Source organism: Eptesicus fuscus, chromosome 17 (genome assembly GCF_027574615.1).
Source record: "Eptesicus fuscus isolate TK198812 chromosome 17, DD_ASM_mEF_20220401, whole genome shotgun sequence".
Classification (NCBI taxonomy): domain Eukaryota; kingdom Metazoa; phylum Chordata; class Mammalia; order Chiroptera; family Vespertilionidae; genus Eptesicus; species Eptesicus fuscus.
This window is the reverse complement of record NC_072489.1, coordinates 12,850,736-12,872,971: the sequence shown is the minus strand read 5'-3', so window position 1 is coordinate 12,872,971 and position 22,236 is coordinate 12,850,736. Positions and strand designations below refer to the sequence as shown.

At 49.3% G+C, this 22,236-nt stretch overlaps 1 protein-coding gene across 1 annotated transcript in view; it reads right to left on the bottom strand.

The window, feature by feature from the left end:
• Positions 1-10,856: 10,856 nt before the first annotated feature.
• POLR3A (RNA polymerase III subunit A) overlaps positions 10,857-22,236 on the bottom strand; it is a 46,446-nt gene continuing 35,066 nt past the window's right edge. Inside the window, exons 22-31 of the mRNA XM_008145303.3 lie at positions 21,050-21,136; positions 20,880-20,962; positions 20,205-20,375; positions 18,213-18,306; positions 17,405-17,497; positions 16,173-16,337; positions 15,534-15,698; positions 15,183-15,314; positions 14,009-14,141; positions 10,857-13,175 (exon numbers count right to left, since the gene is read on the bottom strand). Of these exons, the coding sequence (XP_008143525.2) occupies positions 13,027-13,175; positions 14,009-14,141; positions 15,183-15,314; positions 15,534-15,698; positions 16,173-16,337; positions 17,405-17,497; positions 18,213-18,306; positions 20,205-20,375; positions 20,880-20,962; positions 21,050-21,136 (1,272 nt within the window). The 3' untranslated portion in view covers positions 10,857-13,026. The remainder of the gene's footprint in view (positions 13,176-14,008; positions 14,142-15,182; positions 15,315-15,533; positions 15,699-16,172; positions 16,338-17,404; positions 17,498-18,212; positions 18,307-20,204; positions 20,376-20,879; positions 20,963-21,049; positions 21,137-22,236) is intronic.

Here is a 22,236-nt window from a genome sequence, read left to right as displayed (position 1 = left end):
AGGGAGAGAGATATAGAAACATTAATGATGAGAGAGAATCATTGATCGGCTGCCTCCTGCATGCCCCTTACTGGCGATCAAACCTGCAACTCGGGCATGTGCCCTTGACCAGAATTGAACCTGGGACCCTGCAGTCCACAGGCCGACGCTCTATCCACTGAGCCAAACCAGCTAGGGCCCCTTTTGCCTTTTGAATGTTCTGCTTTTAAAAAAACAACGATATTATGCTCTTGTTTCAGTTTATATGACATGTATAAAATCACTCTAAGGATATTAATGATAAGTTTTGTTTGAAATTTTTTTCTTCTCCCTAAGCCATATCTTTCAAGTATTTTTGTGGTTGTCTTTTTTTTTAATATCTGCCTTTCATGTTAGATATTTTTTTCAATGTCTGATGATGTTGGTTTTCTGAATGGAAGCACTAAAAAGCTGATTGGAAACTGAGCATATGGCTGGAGCTTTTCGATTTGCTGAGCCATTTCATTGGTGAAGCTGTTATCAGCATCCTTAGGTCTTTGCTGGGTGGGGAGCTAGTCAGATTCCCCAGGCATGCTTTCATTCAGCACCTGGAGCGGCAGTGTCCTGGGTGCTGAATGCATGAGTAGGCTGGAGCTCCACATTACCGCTGTCAATGTTTGCTTAATCCCATGCTCTCAGTGCAGAGCCCTATGACTAGCTCAGCTGGTAACCCTTCCTCTAGAGACCGTCTGGTTTAATTTCTCCTGAGAATAAATGTTTAGTTTTCCACTAATTATCTGGGTGGTAGAATAGGAGAGGGCATTTGGGATGTCTAATTTCTTCCTAAATTTTTAAACGATTTTCTTGCCCAAGTCTCATACATCAGCCAGGTGGGGAACCCTCCTGTTTGGAGCCCTCCTAGGACTTGAAGAACATTCAAAGATCAGGATAGAAGGGACCTACAGTCAGAAGGTCAAGGTTATTAGGTGCCACTTATTCACTGGGTGGCCTCTGGTCATTCCTGGAGAGGGAGACATTGTGATTGTCAAATCAACTCCTTGGGGAGGCTGGTGAATTAGTGTCAGGTGGATCTGGCCCATTGTATATATGTGTGTATATATGTATAAATTAGGAAAAGATGCTTGTTCTTCCTAACTGGTCCACAGCAGCTTGGACCAGAGTCCCTGCTCAGGCCCTTGGCACAGCTCCCTGTGCAAACACAAGTAACAGTATATACAGCATGATTGTTTGAGGCCCTGAGGCAGCACAGCTGGGAGCCTGGGTTCATGGATCAGGACAGTGAGGCATGTTGGTGAAGGAGTTTGCCTGAGGTCACAGAGGGCCAAGGCAAGCTTAGAGCCAGCAGAAGGAGGCCTGCCTGGCCGGTTTGGCTCAGTGGATAGGCCTGTGGACTGAAGGGTCCCAGGTTCAATTCTGGTCAAGGCACATGCCTGGGTTGCGAGCTCAGTCACCAGTGGGGGGTGTGCAGGAGGCAGTCAGTCAATGATTCTCTCTTATCATTGATGTTTCTATCTCCCTCTCTGAAATCAATAAAAAATATATTTTAAAAAAATCTTTAGCCCTGACTGGTTTGGCTCAGTGGATAGAGCATCAGCCTGCAGACTGAAGGGTTCCAAGTTCAATTCTGGTCAGGGGCACGTACCTTGGTTGCGGGCACACCCCAGTAGGGAGTGTGCAGGAGACAGCTGATTGATGTTTCTCTCTCATTGATGTTTCTAACTCTCTATCCCTCTTCCTTCTTCTCTGTAAAAAATCAATTTAAAAAAATCTTTAAAATAAAATGTAGACCTGAGCCCAGCTGGTGTGGCTCAGTGGTTGAGCATCAACCTATGAACATGGAGGTCACGGTTCAATTCCTAGTCAGGGCACATGACCGGGTTTCGGGCTCTATCCCTAGTGTGGGGTGTGCAGGAGGCAGCCGATCAATGATTCTCTCTCATCGTAGATGTTTTTTCTATCTCTCTCTTCCTCTCTGAAATCAGTAAAAATATATTAAAATGTAGATCTGATATTTCTTTAGTTGTAGTGACATTGTATGTTACTCACACTGCAGGGCCACACTGGGAAGCACCAGCATCAGTGAGGAGGTGGGGGTGGGAGGGTGGGGGGCGTGGGCAAGAATCTTTTTTTTTTTATTTTCTCATGAAGGACAGGCAAGGCAGGGTGAGCAGGTTTAGGATGGGCTGGTCTGAATCATTTCAATGAGCTCTGGGGTGCAGGAGCTGTCCCTGGTTGTCAGTACCTGGCCTGGGGAGGTTAGGGCAGGGGACTCATGACCCAAAGTACAAGAGCCAGATAAAAAAGGTGGCTGGGGTATTGGCTCCCATTTGGTTGGTTTACATATGGAAAATGCACTCAAGGAGAGGCCTTCACTATCTCTAGGATTTGACTGGCCCTGGGAGGGGCAGTCTCTCCAGAGTCAGCAAGCCCGAGGTCAGAGCATCCCAGCAAAGGCATGCTTCCTCCAGGGCCAATGCTTCCTCCAGGCTCTGAACCTCTTTGCCACCCCTCCTTCATACTTTCTCAATGGCTTTCCACTTTTTACTTTTCTCTTCTTTGGGGAGTGGCCCCCTTTCTCCAAGTGGAATCTCGAGGCAGCCCAGTTGGTTAAGGCATGCTGCTCTGGCCAGGGGCATGGGAGGAGGGCGTGATGTAGAGCCCCGCCACTGGGTACCCACTCATTACAGACGGGGCCCTAGAGGCCCTACTGGACTCCCTCCAAGAGAGCAGAGGGTGTGAAAGGAGGCCAGCCAGGAGGCTGATCCTAAAGCAGCCACTCAGTGGTGGTATGACCTTGGATTAGTACTTTCCCTCTCACTCTCTTTTTAAAACAGCTTTATTGGGATACTAGAGGCCCAGTGCACAAAATTCATGCACTTGCGAGGGGGGGGGGTCCCCTCAGCCCGGCCTACGACCTCTCGCAGTCCGGGACTCTTCGCTCCTTACTGCCTGCCTGCTCGCTGCTCCTTATCACTCGGCTCACTGCTCCTTAGTGCTGCTGGAGGTGGGAGAGGCTCCAGCCACCACAGCTGTGCTCGCCAGCGGTGAGCCTGGCTTCTGGCTGAGTGGTGCTCCCCCTGTGGGAGCAAACAACTCCTGTGTTGAGCATCTGCCCCCTGGTGGTCAGTGCACATCATAGCAACCAGTCATTCTGCCATTCAGTCAATTTGCATATTAACCTTTTATTATATAGGATTATTATATAGGATCATTCACATACCATACAGATCACCCATTTAAAGCATATGATTCAGTGTAATTAGAATATTTAGAATATTCAGAGTAATGCGTCTATCATCAAAATCAATTTTAAAACATTTTCATCATGCCAGAAAAGAAACCTCATGCCCAATTTCCCATATCTCAGCCCTAGGCAGCCACGAATCTACTTCCTGTCTTTGTAGATTTGTCTATTCTGGACATTTCATATAGATGGAATCACTTTACTAGTATATGTGGGCCTTGGTGAATGGCTTCTCTCACTTAGCGTAATGTTTTTGAGGATCATCCCTATTGTAGCATGTGCCTAGTACCTCCTTCCTATTTATGGCTAATAATATTCCATTGTATGAATATACATCCTTTATCCATCCATCCATTGTTGGACATTTTGGTAGTTTATGGCTTGCTATTATGGATAGTGCTGCTATGAACATTCATGTACAAGTTTTTGTGTTAACAGATGTTTTGAATTCTCTTGGGGATATGCCTAGGCATGGACTGGGGTCATGTAGTAAATCTATCTTTAATCTTTTGAGCAACTGCCAGACTATTTTCCAAAGTGGCTTGTTATGAATTGAATGTTTGTGTCCCCCCTACCCCCAACCCAACTCATACTTTGAAGCCTTAATCCCAATGTGATGATATTAGGAGGTGGGGCCTGAGGTAGGTAATTAGATTTATTTGCAAACTGGAGGATGGAGCCCCCATGAAGGGATTAGTTCCCTTATAAGAAGAGAGAAGCCAGAGCTTTCTCTCTCCACCATGTGAAGATCCAGCAAGAAGGCAGCCAGCCGTCTGCAAGCCAGGAAGAGGGCCCTCCATGAAGAACTAAATTGGCCAGCACCTTGATCTTGGACTTTCTGGTGTCCAGAACTGTGAGAAAAAAATGTCTATTGTTTAACCACCCGGTCTATGGAATTTGGTCTGAACTATGACTTGACTGCACCATTTTGATCCCCATCAGCATGTAGGAAGGTTCCAGTTCCTCAGCATCTTCCAAACACTTGTTCCTTTTTGTTACAGCCACCCTTCCACCCTAAAGGGTGTGCGAAGAGCCTCATGGGTTTGCCTTTCCCTGGTGGCTCCCCTTCCCTCCCTTGGGCCACAGCCTCCTCCTCTGTAGATAGAATCTAGAGGTTCTTCATGTTCTAGCCTGACATTCTGAGGTTTTTTTGTTTGTTTGTTTGTTAATACTCACCTGAGGATATTTTTCCATTGACTTTTAGAGAGAGTGGGAGAGGGAAAGACAGAGAGAAATTGATGTGAGAGAAACACATTGATCGGTTGCCTCCTGAATGAGCCCCTACCAGGGCCCCGTCTGAGGAGGAGCCTGCAACCAAGGTACGTGTCCTTGACCGGAATCGAACCCAGGACCCTTTGGTCCTCAGGCCAACACTCTATCCACTGAGCCAAACTGGCTAGGGCCATTCTGGGTTCTTTAAGTGTTTCCTTTAGAACCCTGAGGACCCACTGCTGTGCATGGGGACTAGGAAGAGGGTGAGGAGAGGAAAAGGAAGAGGAGGATTTTGAACCAGCTCTCAGAAATCCTTCTAAAGAGCCATAGTCACAGGATGCCTGTCAGTGGGACATTTGCCTTCATTCAGTCCAAACTGCCAAACTCCTTTACAGGTGAGGAAACTGAGGTCCAGAGGGGAGACAGTTCCTAAAGGTGCTCAGCCTGTGACGGTGGGCCACTTTCTGGACCACGGTTTTGCCATTTGTGTGATGGGAATAATATCTATCTTCTGGGGTTGTTTCAGGATATAACTACTCTGTAAATAACTTATTTAATTTTAATTTTGGAATAATTAGTATGTCATACCTATGGTAAAGAAATTCAAACAGTATACAGAGAAGCGTACAATGAAAAGTACGTTTCTCTTCCCCGCCCCCTTCTCCGGCCCCAGTGTTACTAGTTTCCTGTCTCTCCCCTCAGATATATTCCGAGCACACAGCTGAAGCTATTATCACACGGGACCCTAGAGTGGGTGGAGATCATTAACTTGCCTGCCTTTCTAAGCTGGTCTTTCCCACTCTGCCCCTTCACCCCTTCTCCCTCCCCCCACTACAGAGAACCGTGGGGTTCCCTTATTTGTCTAGCTCCCCCTTCTCCAGCCTCCTCCACCTGGTAATGATTTCCTAGAGAGTCTCCCAGGGGTCTCCATGGGGACGTTTCCTGCTCTGATCTCCATGGAAACTCTTCAGGTTGCCATGGTGACACTTAAGTGATTATTTGGAGGCCCTTAAATAAATCACTCATGGTGGTATATGCTAGAAGCATTTGGCTCTGGCTCTTCTGTTTGGGGCCAGTGTTGGGGCCCAGGCCCACAGGCAGAAAGGGGAGGAGGCGGGAGGAGGTTGTCAGGGCCCGTTGCCCTGGTTCTGGTGGGGAGAGGGGCCCTCTCTGGCCAAAGGTGGAACTGAGCCTTTTGGGAAGTGGTGCCAGGACAACCAGTCGGGGTTGTGCAGTCCTTGAAGAGAGATCCTGCAGCAAGGAGGGCACCCTTCATAGGACTGTGGGCTCAGGCGAGGGCAGCTGCGAGGAAGCTGGAAAGTGGCTGAGCAGGGATTCAAACCAGGATCACTGAGCTGCAAGCCCTCACTGCCTGACCCTAACTGCTGAGAGGGAGTTTAAGATGGAACTCACTCCATGTACTCAGCCAATATTTTTAAAGCACCTACTGCATGTTGGCCTCTGTGCTAAGCATTGAGGATGCTGCAGTGAATAACATAGCCTGGCTGGTGTGGTTCAGTTAGTTGAGCATCGCTCCATGCACCAACAGGTTGCAAGTTCAATTACCGGTTGCAGCTCCATCCCCGGTATGGGGTGTGTAGGAAGCAGCTGATGGATGGTTCTCTTTCATCGTTGTTTCTATCTCTCCCTCTCACTTCCTCTCGCTCTAAAAGAAAAAAACAAAAAAAAAACAAAAATACCTGTCCTCATGGAGCTTACATCCTACTGGGGGAGACACCATCAGCACAGTAAGTAATACAGTCCAGAGGCCGGACAGTGGTTTAAGTGTTCGGGAAGGAGCTGGAACTTTGGGATAGGCTGTAGCACACAGTCATAGGGGCTCGGTCCCTGGGCAGTCACGGGGTCAGCCTTTGGGACAATTCCTGAAAGGGAGGAGGGCGAGGTAGACTCCGTCAGCGGTGCTGGCTCCTCCCTGGGTTCTGGTAACACAACTTAGTGATTTTCAGGCTCCCAGCTTCCTGGAGGCCTCACAGGACACAATGAAGCAGACAGGCCTGGCTGTTTACTCTGTTTTACAGACGGAGAAGCTGACAGCAGAGGGGGGCGGGGGCGGGCAGCATGCCGGTGGCAATGCAGTTCGGGGCCGAACTTGAGGGTAATGACCAGAACTTGAGTCTAGGCTACCTTAGACCAGGACCATTTCTGCCAGACAGTGAACTTAACACCAAGCTGGCAGTTCATACCTACGCCAGGCACTGTGTTCCAGAGGATGAACAAATTGCTTGCGTTGTACACCTGGGAGACTGGTGTAGTGTGCCTGGGGATGGCTTATTTTATTTCTAATGTCAACCTCAGGTGGTTATGATGCGCTCCCCTGACTTGTACGGGATGAACGGTCATGCTCATTCTCTGGTGGTGAGCAGACGGAAGGGCATTTTTCTAATCTCTGGCTTCCCGGGAGGCAATACCAACTCCAGGAAATGGGGAAGGCTGGAAGCACAGGTCCAAGGCACACAGTGGACAGCGTGGATTCCGCCACAAAGCTTCCTAAGAAGGCGGTGAGACTCAAGTCTTTCTACACCAGGCTCTCTGCCTTAAAAATGTTTCTTAAAATCCTCGTCTGAGGATATTGTTCCTTTGCTTTTCAGAGAGAGTAGAAGGGGAAGGAGCGGGGAGAGAGAAATATCAAAGTGAGAGAGAGACAGCAACTGGTTGCCTCCCACACGTGCCCTGACCAGGGGTGGGGAGCAAACCCGCAACCCAGGTACATGCCCTTGACCGGGAATTGAACCCTTGACCTTTCGGTGCATGGGCCAACATTCTAACCACTGAGCGACACTGGCCAGGACTCTACCTTTTGTGTGTGAATTATCTACTGTCAAACAGGCCTTGGGTTTTGGGCCAGGTTAACAAGCAATAGAAAACGACTGTTGGACAGTTTAAGCCCCCAGAGGCGCTCACTGGAAAGTTCCTTGGACAGTGAGCGATTTGTTCAGCCTAACATCAACCTCAGGTGGCTACGAGTGTCCAGCTTCAGGAGGAGCACGAGGCCATGGACACTCTGGGGCCGGGGCTCAGCTCAGACTTCAGCTCAGCTTCTCAGGAGGATGGGACTGGTCCCCTGCTGGTGGCTCTTGGCCCTTGGAGGGTCCAGGCTCCCTCCACAGGGGCTCCCTGCACACTAACCCTGCCTGGAGCACGCCCTTCCCCTTGTCCTTCTCAGCCTTCAGGTATCAGCTTCAATGTCACCTCCTCACAGCGGCCTTCTCGGACTTCCCAACCCAAGCAGGCCTCCGCGCTGCCTAGCGCTGAGCTCTTCCTGGGCCCAGAGCAGCCTGTAACGAGGTATTTGTTCGCTCTCTTGCACTAACCTGCTTTCCAACCTGAACACAATGCCACGGCCACATGCGGCAGCTGAGCGCTTGAAACTTGAGATGTGCAGTTAAGTGTGCAACGTACACTGGATTTTGAAAACTTAGTATGTAGAGTGTAAAATAGCTCATGCATAATCGTTCTACTGATATTTTGGATGTGATGAGCTAAAGAAAACATGTTAAAATCAAGTTCACCATCACCAGTTCTTTTTACATGAAGATATTAGAAAATTTAAAATTCCATCAGTGGCTTGTATTGTATTTCTGTTGGACAGTGCGGTGACTGGATTAATTCTAAAGAAAAGGGGCAAAGGAACTGTTTGTCACTCTATACCCAGAGCCTGGTATTGGGCCAGACTACAGTAGGTGAGCAATAAATAGTGTAATTTATTGAATAGTCTGACAGGTATATTTTCCATCAGCCCAGATAGTTTGAACAGTCTGCTCAGTGAATGTGACCTAATTTAATAGTCAGTTTATTAAAAAGAACTCAGGCATAAAAGTTGCAAGAAACAGAGACAAAGGGAGAGGGAAGGGGCCAGGGTCAGCCTCTCTTCTGAAGAGGAAGACGCCTGGGTCCCACCCGCCACAACACATTCCAGTTCCGAGGGGCTTAGGGGGATATGCTGACCTCTGTCAAAAAATAAATGAAAACCCAATACACCGAAGGCGGAGGCAATTGTTTCTCACTTCCGGTTTCTTTTTCTTTGCTAACAGAAGCCCCTACTTTTGGTAAGCACACAGCCACCCAGAACCCAAACATTTTCCAGCCTCCCTTGGAGCTGGGCTTCACTAGTGCTGGCTGAGGGGATGTCAAGTAACTTGTGAAAGCACTCAAAAGTTATGGCTCTTTCCCTCCTCCTCTTGGCTGGAATGCCTGGGGCTCCACCAGCTCCCTTGGGCTATGAGGAATGAGGCTGGGGTCATACCCTGGATGTGGAAGGTGAGGCTGAGAGGGACCTGGGTCCCCCACAGCTTTGGAAAACTGCTGTCCGCCCTGGAACGCCCCCTGTTGGCTTTCCATCAGAAGAAAATCTTAGGTATTTAAGACTGTTAGGTGTTTTTTTTTTGTCACCTGATCCTGAGAACAATACCCCTCTCCCTGAATATCTGGTGTCTACCTGCTACCACTCAGCTCCTTTCAGAACAGAACACTCAGAACCAAGTCAGTTCCAAGGTGACTGGATTTCTTTAGCATCAGATATTGATTTAAAAAGAACTGGAAACACCCTCAGAAGGTACAATAGAGCATAGAGTGAAAATTAAGTCACCTCCATCTGTACCCTTTAGTCATGTTTCTATCCCTGAGGCAACCATTATTACCAATGTCTTTACATAGTCTTTGCTGACGACTTTTAAATAGCAGCTTTTCCTTTAAGAGACAGAGAAAAGTTAAGTCCCCACCTCATGGGACAGACACCCTGTTATATAATAATCTTATATAAATATCAATATCCATCTCTCTCAATAAAAAAAACAAAAACCCTGTTATGTTGGTCTTACTATCCATAAACCTTCATTTGAGATCACTTTTGCTCTAGGGCTAAACTTAAGTGCTCAGGCCCTTGGCTACAGGACTGTGGATGTCAGCCCCTTCCCCGGCTCTTCTGTGTGGTGTGAACACTGAAACCTACTGATGAGCTAAAGTGGGCAGGGGTAAGTCGGAGGCCTCATCCCCAAGGCCACAAAGCACAGCTCTATCTGGAGGAATTTAAAAGGGTTAGAGGACTGGGTTTTATTTTATCTTTTTAATATATATTTTTATTGATTTCAGAGAGGAAGGGAGAGGGAGAGAGAGAGATGGAAACATCAATGATGAGAGAGAATCATTGATTGGCTGCCTCCTGCATGCCCCTACTGGGGGTCGAGCCCGCAACCCAGGCATGTGCCCTTACCGGAATCGAACCTGGGACCTTTCAGTCACAGGCCGACGCTCTATCCACTGAGCCAAACTGGCTAGGGCGAGGACTGGGTTTTAGTTGTGATTTTTAGACTTTTTTTTTAGTAAAAATAGTGATAGTCACATAAAAAAATGCAAGCATACTTAATGAGTATATATTCTGTGCCAGGTGCTGCAATAATACCTTACATGCACAATCACATTGAAACTTCACAATGACCCCGAGTTAGGTACCATTCAAAAGCATTCAAGAGAGGTTCAAGGTCACTAGACAGAAAAGGGAAATTGGGATTTGAGTTCCAATAGTCTGATCATAGAACCCAGGCTTTTAACACAATGACTGCTTACGGGTAAGTCCCAAGTATGCAGGGACCGTCCCTGAGGGCCCAGCACACTGCCGGGTACAGAGCAGGAGCTTAACCAATACGCATGGTCCTAAACACCCATTCACTGACACTGCAAGTATGCTGGGGCTGGGGAGGGGACGGCAGCACGCTTTCCCAGGGTCTGCAGGCTGTGTCCTCTGCTCAAGACACACCCTCTGGCATCCACACCCAAGGGAAAGAGACCAAACTAGGGGCTCAAAGGGTTCTGAAGGGAAGGTTGGAACCTGGGGCCGGAGGGGGGGATGCTCTGGTTCAGAGGGACCCCAGTGAGGCCTGGAGTGCTGAGCCTGCCCACAGGAACCAGGCCCTAGATTATGCTAGATGCACTTCTTGCCAAGTTTGATGCAGAACCTCTTTTCTCTACCTGCTTTGCTGACCTATTTTAAGATGCACCTGTATCTAATGGACCTGTTTTACTGCTGTTATTTCTAGTTCTTAGAACAGTGCCTTTGACATAGGAGGCCCTTATTTGTTGAATGAACAGCTGAGCTGGCACCTGGTCCTGGCCAGGTGGCACTTCCAGTACTTAGGGGGCACTACTGCCTCCCTGGGTTTGAATCAGCTCCATCACAGGGTGGGGCTGGTGCTGACTGCTGACCCCAGCACCTGACAGTGGGCCTGCTGCAGGGACATTGGTTATTTTGAGTCAGAGCCCGAGTATATCCCAATCATCTGCTTCACAACCCACAGCAGCGATGTCCAACCTTCTCATCAGGGCACACATAAACTACTAAAATGCTGCGGCACACACACACACACACACACACACACACACACACACACACACACATTGCCGATCAGACAGAAAAAAAAAAGGTATAGTTTTGACTCATTCACATCGAATGGCTACTGTTGTGTTGATTGTTGTCTTTTTTTAATTTGTCACTCTAAGGGAAAAGAGGTCAGTGCTCCTGACTAAACGGCCAGGCACTGCAAGCTTTAAAAATTCCTGCAGCACACCAGTTGAAATTCGCTGACCTACAGGATGAATCGCTACAGTTTTATGTATATCTATTTTTCCTCCTTTGAGCTTTGGTAGAAAAATAGAATTCTGCCAAGAGAGAGCAAAAATTTACGAAAAATCATTATACAGTGTCAGGTTCAATCAGACATGAATCAATGTGAATGCACACGAATAAACCCGGAAATGGAAACACACCATAATTTAACTGACACACACTGAAACTCTGGGATGTTCCTCCTACTCAAAGTGCTGAACACAGCAGGGGTTGTAACGGAGGCAATAGCTATTTTAATCCTTTGTAAAAGATAAAAAAGGGCAAACTGCTAGACAGATGACTAGGCAGGAATATGTATCTGTGAATGGCTGAGACAGAATATAAATGTTTTCTTATTTCTTCCCAACAGGCCCAGAGTAAACCCTAACCTAGGGAGCTCACTCTGGAGAACACATGGCTATCTGGTCTTCAAGCTCTGTGCTCACTATAAAGTCCAGTGCCCAGGGCAGGGAGATGATTCCATTAGGGCCAATTTCACCCCCCTCCCCATGGCACACACAGCAGGAAGCACACAGTTCCCAGCCAACATTGCTCTGCCTGTGGTCCCAGCAGGCAGCAGGACCCGAGAACCAGTGCCTACAGGACCCCTCACTTCTCACTGGGTGGTGAGCTCCCTCGAAGAACCCTTCTGTGCTGAGACACATGCTGATCTACACCCAACCCATCTGCAGCCATTGCAATCCCGTCCCATGGACTCCTCAGCCCCCAGAGCGCTCCCAGGCGGCCAGGGCTCCTGGCAATGCGCCTCTGTTACTCACAGAAACACTACTGCCGCCATCTCTCCTCCCCGATTTCAAGCATGTGCCACACAGAGGAAAGTGGGTGCTGCTGGTGTTCCCTCCCGCCACCCTATACTCCAGAGGCCATGAAACCCACCCCAGGGAGGGTGCAGTCACCAGCAGAAGATGGCCTGGCATGTGCATCCTATGGTCACAGTATTTACTCTTCGAGGAGTCTGCTGTTGCCAACTGGGGCAAGTCCCCAGCTCCTGCTGACCCCACATGTGGGCCTTTCCTTTCCTGTCTGGGTGACCCTTTCACCCCTTACAGCTGGCACCTGCTGCCAATGCCCTGGGGCACTTCTCAGGCCACCAGTTCTGCACCTGTGCCCTGCGCACACAGGCGATTACTTCAGGAGGGTGGGGAGGCCACCAGGTAGTGCCGGCAGCTGGACCAGCTTCACTCATCACCTCCAAGAACACCGACAATCCCACCCAGCAGGCCCCAAACGCCAGCATGACTTCTATGGGCCACGAAGCATGGGCCCCCGACTCTGTCACAGGTAGAGTGACAAGGCAGTGCCACAACCTGAAGGAGCTGGAGGCAGACGAAGCAACGGGGTAGCCAGGCCACGAGAGAGCGTTGCAGAGCAGCTGTGGCCTCACGGCGGCTCAGCTCACTTTCCAATCCCAGACAGGCTCATCGGCTCAGCCAGTTTTTCCAGTGACGCTTCAGTGCTGGCTTTCTGGGTTTCTAAGCTGCTGGGTTTCAAAAGTAAAACCAAGTAACAAAAACTCCAACTTTTTCAAACTGAACAAATAAATAATAGTAACAATATTTACACAAGTACATCACACTGAGAGTCGGGCAGGCCCGAGGGGCGGGAAACCTGGGACGGTGCCCTGGGCCTGGGGCTCAGGCCCCTGGTTCCTGGGAGCCGCTGGACAGACAGGTGAGGTGGGAGGAGTGAGGACTCCTAGCGGGGCCTCCTGGTGTCAGAGAGGTAGAGTGGGCGGCAGGTGTGGAGAAACCTCAGCTGTCCTGGCCAAGCACTGCGGGGTGGTCAGGGTCACCGGGTGAGCTGCTCCCGGGGTGCCGGGGGCCTGCCCTGGCTGCTGGCATGGTGGGGACAGCAGGGCCTCTGTCCCAAGGAGCACAAAGCCGAGGCAGCTGCTGGTCTCGAGGACAGGAGCCATGACACACCAAGCAGGAGCGGTCCCCTCTTCCCGGGACTATGTGACAAGGGGGATGTGGAATTCGTTTATGTCGAAGATCAGGGGCCTCCTGGGAGGGCTCGGGTCCCTGTTGGCCTTGTGGAGCAGCTTGAAGAGCCCGGTTCCGATGTTCATGGGGATCCCCATGATGATGCATTCGGACACGCCTGAAACCAACCAGAAGGAGATTAGAGAGCTGCTGACACACAGTGGGCTGTCGGGACAGAAACACTGCTGATGGAGGAGCCAGAAACTGGGATTCAAGTCCCAGCTCCACGACACATCAACTGTTGGACCTGGGCTGGTCACTTTACTCCTCATCTAGGACAGGGGAAGCTGCGAGGCGCAGGCTGGCACCGTGCTCCTAGCTCAGTGATGGTGAACCTATGACACACGTGTCAGCACTGAAAGGTCCCAGGTTCAATTCTGAGGCGGCCGCATGCCGAGGATGAAATATTTGCTGCTCCTGAGGATGAAACATTTGCGAAGTAATGTTTTTTCCTCAAAGTGACACACTACCCGAGTTATGCTCAGTTTTTTGGCGAAGTTTGACACACCAAGCTCAAAAGGTTGCCCATCACGGTCTAGCTGGTGGAGAGATTCTTACACTTGGGGGAAGGGCAGTGCCCACCCACAGTCAGGACAACAGGGAGCTCTGGCATGCCCCCTCCTGCCAGCCTTGGCATCACAGAGGGTGCAGGAGCGGTGCGGCGACTTCAGGGGCTGGAAAGGTTCCTGCACGCGCAGGGTCAATCTTTTCTTCTCGGACCAAAAACTGACTGTCCTGACAGCAGCCTCCTAACAGATGTGGGGGGACGTGGGGTGCTCCAGTCAAGCTTGGAAGATAAAAGATCTACTGGTTCCAGCTCCATGATCTGTGACTTTACTGTTAAAAAATAGAAGCTCTGCCTATTCAGTGTGGTCACCTCTCAGAAAGCCCCAGCTAAGGGTCTAAGTTGCAAACACCCCAGGCCTCTGGTGATGCTCTTAGCAAACCTACCACACACGGAGTCCTTCTGCCCAAAGTAGGCGGCGTCGAAGAGGTGGTCAGCCGTCTTCTCGAAGGAGGCCAGCATCAGCACACTCTCCTTCATCTTGGCCAGGCCAAACCTAGTGATGCCCAGGACTTCACCCTGGGTCAAGGGAGACACCTGTCAGACTGGCACCCACGCCACTAATGGAAGCTCAAACCAAACCGCACCCACGGCACCTCCTCAACAGAACAAGCAAAAATCAGCCAAATACAGTAGTTGTTCAGGTCACAACCTCAGGCGTGCGCAGGATCCTAATAGCTACTGTCCCACCTGCCTCAGTGAGGCTGCCAGCCACTGACAACATGGACCCTTACACTCACAAGGAGGGGCCACGGAACAAAGAGGTAAGAATCTAGAGAAAAGAGAGTACTTCCTGAAGATGTTCATTACATATCGAAGAACTTAAAACTCAACTTAAAAAGCACAAGCAGGGATAGAGTTAAGTCCATTTAGGTGTTTTCACCCAAAGGAATATTCTACCACCATTAAAAAGTATACTTAAAAACTATGTAACAACATGGAAAATATAACGTTGTTAAAAAAGGCAGCATAAAAACGGCAGGCCCACTGTTTACTGCAACCGCAGTAACATAACATGTGCCTGCAGAGTAAGACTGAAAGGGGGACCTTACAGCACAGCCTCTCCTCCAGGTCGGAGAGGCCTTTCCTCCCATCGAGTGCAGCACAGGTCTGAATGGGAAGGGTCGTAAAAACCTGTCGGCCCACAGCGCTGCTAGAGGGGAGGTATTTTTTTGGGAAAAGAAAAAATACATAACGACCATCCAACCTCAGCCCCTCACGATCATGTTAACTTAGTCTTTTCCTGGAAATGGCTACAGAAGTGTGATAAATGGGTTTAATTGGGAATAAACACCTCAGTTTGCCAGGACATCCCGGCCTTTGGCAATAGCTGGCTTTGCTTTGGGATACATTTCTGCTAAGAACAAAACCATTCTCCCCCTCATACCAGGAGGTTGCAATGTTTGTACTGGCGTTTTACCAGAACACCCAGCCTGCCCGCCAGGCCTTGGTTTTGGGGGGATGGTGACGTCTTATTTTCTCGCAGTGGCCACCACAGCAAGTACTCTGTGTCTTATAAGCAGGCCGGCTTCCTTCTCCTGAGACCGGGCCCCCACGCACCTTGTAGGTCATGAGGTCGGAGAGCAGCATCACGTGCCTCCGATCGATGCTCATGCCGTGATTGACCATCGTGTACTGGATCTCGTTGATGATCGTTGTCCGGGCAGCTTCAATGCCCAGAGTTTTCTCCACCTACGGAGAGCCAGGGTGAGCAGAAGCAGCCACTTCCGGACGCCACCCCCTCCCCTGCCCCCCCACCCTCCTCTGCCCTGAAGGTTCACGGCAAGCCCCAAGCCCTTTCCAGAATCAGATCTTCAGCGGCAGACCCAGAGCAAACAGCTGTCCCAGGAGCGCCAGGAACCAGCTGAGGGAGACAGGACGCGTGTAAGGGGACCCGGGTGAGAGCAGTACCTCATACGTGTTATTGGAGGTGGTTCGGGTGCCCTTCACACCGTGAGTGGCCATGACTGCCCGCAGGTTATCACCCTCCACCAGGAGCTTGTACTTCTCCTTCCCACTCTGCTCGTCGATGTGGATGACAGCTCTGGACACCTCTGGGATGCCCTGCACCACCACCTGGACTCAGAGACACGGACGTTGAGGCCCTGCAGTGCCCATGGCCCCCACCACCCGGCAGCCTCAGAAACCACAGCAGCAGAGAGGATGTGGACGTCGGGCCCTGGTGTGTTCCCGGGAGCATCCCGTTCTCAGTGGGGAGTATCAGTGACGTCCACGCGTACAAGTCCTGCCCACTGTTCTGAGGCCCAGGGAGAAGGCAGCAGTTCAGGGAACCGTGTCCTTTCCCAGCGTCAGTTTTATGAGAACAGAGGAGTCTAACAAACAGAGCTGGCATGACAGTACTAAGAAAAAACTGACAGATTTCTTAGAAGGGTGGCACAGAAGAAGGAGAAACAGGTGCCCCCTCGGTCTCAGTAGTGACAGGACTTAGGGTGCACTAGGGCCTATATACTGATGTTGGAGGTAAATACATCCCTTTACAAACCTCCCGGCACTTGGCTGGGCAGGGCCTGAGGGTGACTGTCGCCTCACCTTGGGGAGGTCCTCCTTCAGGAACTGCAGCACATAGTACATGGAGCTCTTGCTGTTCTCGCGGGGGGTGACACACACCACGGCCTCGCCGTGAACAGCCACGTCGCTCGGCTTCACTCGGAGCTTGGACATGCAGATGGAGTACCGCACCGTCTCCGCGTTCACCTGCGGGGGTCAGGGCGCCGCACGCCCAGGGCATTACTGACAGTTTGGAGGTTTGGAGCCTTTGATTCCAGTATTTCTCAGCCTTTTGTCATCGTGCCCCTCTAAGAAGTCTTTTCAGGCTTTCCCCCCCCTAATCTCTCTCCCCACCATGAAATTCTAATACTAGAGAAACACTGTATTTGTTATGTACTGTATGTCTATTTGTGCTTATTTATAAAATAGCTTCTTTTTATAGTCCCTCCACACCCCCACTGGAAATGCATGCTCAATTCATGGCAGCATGCCCGGGCTCCAGGGGAGTCTGGAGTGCGAGGTTGGTGGCCAGGACAATTTAAAAGCATCAGTGCCACTTCCCCTGCACCGAACTCACAGCTACTCGTATCTACACTCCCGGATGCGGCCCCGCTCTTGTGCTAAAAGGACAGAGGCAGGTGGCCAGAGCCAGCCTGGAGAAACGCTGACCTGGAGAACTGGCTGCTCAATTTGGGTCATCTTTCCCATGAACAAACACATGAACCTGGTACTTGAGAGAAGGGACACAAAATGTGTGTAAAGACTAGTATAGATCTTAACTACCTAGAGAGGGAGGGAGGTGCCAAGAAGTTACTCAGTTTGCACCCCGTCTCAGTCTGTCCCTGAGAAGGGCTGATAATCTTTCAACCATAAATGCCAATATGGTAAGTAAGGGTAACCTGCCCACCCAGAAACATTCACTGAGCTAGCCAGGTGCAGTGCTGGTGCTGGGGCCACAGATGTGGAAGACACAGACAGCCCTATGGCTCTTCTAGACACTGGGAAGACGGACAAGGAGACCAATATTGCGATACTTTGTCACAGTGAATGGGTACGGTGGCCTGCACAAAATTTCAACTAATTTCCTGTGTGGTGTTCAATGGCAACATCTGTGTCAGGTCAGGTTTAGAAAGAGACTGTAAAGGTGCAAGAGACTCACACAGAAGCACCAAAGGCAAGCCTCTGCCGCGCGCCCCGTGCCTGGCCTCGCTCACCAGCACCAGCCTGGGACTGACAGAGGGCGGCTGCCTCTACACATTGCGTTAACGACTCACTTCCAGCCTCAGAAGTCTAATCCGTTCCAGGGAGAGCTTGACGAGGATAAAGCAGTCGTCGGGAAGGAACACTTCTTCGATATACTCTGAAATCTGTAGTATCAGAAGACCAGCACGTTAGTCAGTCACTTTCCCTTTTTCTAAAAGCATTCACTGCTTGTTTCTTTCTTAAAAAAATATGTTTCTATTCATTGAGAGAGAGAGGAAAGAAGAGGGAGATAGAAACATCGATGAGAGAGAAACATCCATTGACTGCCTCCTGCACTCCCCCTTCTGGGGATTGAGCCTGCAACCCAGGCATGTGCCCTGACTGGGAATAGAACCTCCCATCTCTTGGTTCCTGGGTGGACACTCAACCACTGATCCACACCAGCTGAGACACTGGCTGTTTCTTGTATGTGTCCTGATTGGGGATTGAATTCGCCACCTTGGCATTATCAGATGGTGCTCTAATCAATTGAGCTACCTGGCCAGGCCTGCTTACTCTTTTATTTTATTTTTTAAAAAGTTGATTTTAGAGGGATAGGACAAGGGAGGGGAGAAACTTTGATTTTGTTGTTCCACTTATTTATGCATTCACTGGTTGCTTTTTGCACGTGTCCTGACCAGGGATGGAACCTGCAACCTTGGTGTATCTGGATGATGCTCTAACCAACTGAGTACCTGGCCAGGGCCTGCTCTCTCTTTTCTTTTAAGGACATAGAATAGTGTGGACACACCGACTGGCATACCTACTGCACCTGGCTTTTATATTTCCTTCCAATATGATGATCTAGTTTTCTTATTATTAAGAGGGATTTCTCCTTACCTCTCCCAAGAGAGTTTTCTCAATTCTCCCTTTCACGAGGCGAGCATAATCTGCATCGTCATCCTTGTCTAGCTGAGCCGTGATGATTGGAGTGCTGTGAAAAGTAAAGCATAAACAATGTCAGCACGAGGAGTAAGCCTGCTCGAAGACGGCTGCTTTGTTAAATCCGCACACAAAAGCAACTGCAACTTATTGAGCATTTGCTGTGTCAAGCTGCTTCCTCAGACATTCTCATTTATTATTTTAAAATATATTTTTATTGATTTCAGAGAGGAAGGGAGAGAAATAGAAACAACAATGATTAGAGAAAATCATTGACTGGCTGCCTCCTGCACACCCCCTACTGGGGATTGAGCCCACAACCTGGGCATGTGACCTTGACCAGAATCGAACCCGGGACCCTTCAGTCTGCAGGCCGACACTCTATCCACTGAGCCAAACCAGCTAGGGCCAGACATTCTCATTTACATTTACTATTTTTGGAGTCGATGAGGCAAACCACTCTACCAGTGAATGAAATGCCTTTCATGAAATTCTTTTTGACCAAGTGCACCTACCTCTTCCTCTTTGGCCCTAATAAGTAGTTAATTTAGTTCTGTTCCCTGAGTAAAATGGCTCTTTGTGTATTTTAGCTTCCGCCATCCCTTTCCCCTGCCCCATAACCTGCTCTCCAGGACACCTCCAGCTCCTCCAGCACCCACTGTCCTGGTAGTGTCCCCTGAACACACACTCCTGGACAAGACTGACCACCTGGAGAAGGCAGGCGGAGCCCCCGCCACCGTGGACGTCTATAGTTGCCATTCTACAGCCATTCACTTAATGCTGTGTTTACTCAGATCACAGATGAATGGTCAAATGCACTGTAACATATTTCTCTATTTTCTAGTCTCAGATCACCTACAAATCCTATCATGAAATCACGTGGGAGTCACAGAACATGACCACAGCCCAAATGGCAGACACATCAGTCAGGTATGGTTAGGCTGGAAATATAACATCAAAAATTTGAAATCTGCTCGGCCGTGTGGTTGAGTGGTTGAGCGGCAACCAATGCACCAGGAGATTGCCAGTTCAATTCCTGGTCAGGGCACGTGCCCAGGTTGTGGGCTCAATCCCCAGCAGGGAGTGTGTCAGAAGGCAGCCAATCAACGATTCTCTCTCATCATTGATGTTTCTATCTTTCTCTTCCCCTCTAAAATCAGTAAAAACAGCCGAAACCGGTTTGGCTCAGTGGATAGAGCGTCGGCCTGCGGACTCAAGGGTCCCAGGTTCGATTCCGGTCAAGGGCATGTACCTTGGTTGCGGGCACATCCCCAGTAGGGGGTGTGCAAGAGGCAGCTGATCGATGTTTCTCTCTCATCGATGTTTCTAACTCTCTATCCCTCTCTCTTCCTCTCTGTAAAAAATCAATAAAAAAATGTATTTAAAATCAGTAAAAACATATTTAAAAAGAAAAGGGAAACCTAGCCCTGGTTGGGTGTGCAATGGTTAGCGCGATGGCTTGTGCACCAAAGGATCTCAGATTTGATTCCTGATCAAAAGCATGTACCTGGGTTGCAAGTTCAATCCCTGGCCTTAGCCAGAGCATGTACAGGAGGCAACCAATCGATGTGTCTCTCTCATATCAATGTTTCTCTCTCTCCCCATTCCCCTCCCACTTCTAAAAAAAGGGAAAAAAAGATCCTTGGGTGAGGATTAACAAAAACAAAAGAAGTTTGAAATCTACATTGCCACATTGCTGTCATTTTTCCAGTAGTTTTTTAGGTTTCTCTCTTTCATGTGACCAATGGCCAAAAAGTACCATTTTTCAATTTTGACTTTACTAATATTTTTTCCCAGAGGGTTTTTTAAAAACTAAAATATGATTAACACAGGCATGCCACTGAAGTCTGAGATACTGCCCATTTAAATAGCACATATGACAAGAGAATCACTGCTTCTGAAAAAACGAGACAGGCAGTATGGGAACAGAAGGGAAACGGAGGCGGGCACCTGATGGCCTTAGAAGCGTTGATGATCTCTTTGATGCGGGGCACACCCAGGGTGATGTTCATGGAGGCCACGCCTGCAAAGTGGAAAGTCTTCAGGGTCATCTGGGTGCCTGGCTCGCCGATGCTCTGGGCACAGAGTGCACCTACCGCAGAACCAGGCTCCATCTGTGCCCTAGAAGGAAGATATGGATGGAAAGTCCAGTAAAACTGCCAGGGAGAAGCTTCTGGTTATTTCTTTTCAGCAGAAAAAAATGCCTTCAGGGTCAGGAAGGAATTGGCAACGAGCAGAGGAGGAAGCTGGCATAGATCGGTAATACCTGCACACAGGAGACACAATGCCCAGAGGGTCAGATAATGAAACTGAATACTGTGTGCCTACTTGTGGTCAATGTGCAATGACTGGGCCCCAATGTCTATTACCTGAAGAAGATATGAGAGCCTGCTAACAAATGGAACTGAAGGTAGAGACAGGGGTGGCACCTGCCAAATATATATTGGTAGTTTCTCTGTGGGGAGAAAACACTTGGAAATTTCTTTGCAATTCCACACCTTGGAGCATCCGTTTATACAGGCAATCATTAAGTGGTGCTGGTGCAGAATTTTGTTTCCATGAGCCAATAGGAAGGATCTGAGACCCTTGTGACTACCCAGTCATCTAAGACGGTGAGCATCCTACCTCATGTACTTGTCCCTACAGGTCTCCAGAAACTTTTCTATTTGGGTGGGGGTGATCCGGTCCAACTGGTACAGCACCCGGGGCTGGAAGAACAAAACCAAGTGCAGAGTTAGGGCTGGTACCTGAAAATACCTGAGTGTCCGCCCTTCCAGCCGGGGAAGGCCATTTACCTCTGTTGTGCCGTTATCATTGATGCCGTATTTATCTCTGGTTTTCTTGATCTTCTCAGAAACCCCCTTAATGAATTTCTTTATTTCCTGAGTGATTATACAGCAAATATCAATTAATTCAGATGATATGATGTGTTTTATAAACTTCAGTAATAGGCAAGCCCATCGTATCACTGAAATAGTGACAGCTAAATGTATACTTTAAGGGATACAACACGGATAAAGTTCCTACTACAAAATGTTTCCCCAAGGGATACAGCCAATCATCCACACCCTGGACACAGCGCTCACTGGTTCAGATGTTTCTAGGGCCTTTTTTCTCCAATGATGCTTCAGCAGTGGCCCACACCAGCCACTTTCCTGGCCCTGCCATGTCGCCCTTACACTAGGTAAGCCTTCTTACCTTCCGCTCTCCCTTTGCTCTCCTGGCATACACACTGCCTCCATTCACACAGCTCAGAGCAGGTAGAAATGCACTGTTATACTTAGTCTCTAGACTGATTAACTTTAGATTTTCTCCTGAAGTCGTTAAGATCCATTTAAAAACTAACAAGCTAAAGCATAGCTTTGCAGATATTATGTACATTTCAAAGGAAACACCCCCACACTCAGCTCCCTTACTCTCACCTCGGCCTCACCCCTTCAGTCTCCCGCTCCCTTCCCACACAATCAGAAATTTGGAAGGGTTCCTGGAAACCGCTCTCAGCTGGAATTGAATGAAACATCAGTATATTTGCTATTCCTGCTGTATTTAAGAACAGTACTCTCAAAGGACAAAAAACAAAAAAGGACGGAAGAACAGAACTTTAAGCCGCAGGATGGCGACAAAATGGAGCAAGGAAGGTGAGAAGTACATCATGAGGAGGGCAGCATTGGAGACTACAGACCTGAGGCAAAGTTTTCTGGCAACCCTCAAAGGGGAAAAAACCCGTCTGTTTTACAGCTGACAGTGTGTCTGTGAAATAAACCCAGCCTCATGGTCACTCCCAGAACCAGGACCAGCCGTCACCTCCTCCCGCGAGTGCTTACGGAGGGGTGTGCTGCGCGGTAAGGAACTGCCCCCTTCAGAGTGCTGCTCCCAGGGCGTCACACTCGATAGGACTGACTCAGCACACACCACAGAGCAGAGCCATCTCCCCGGGCATGACTCTGCCTAACAGGGACTATTCAAAGGCAGCATGCCCTGT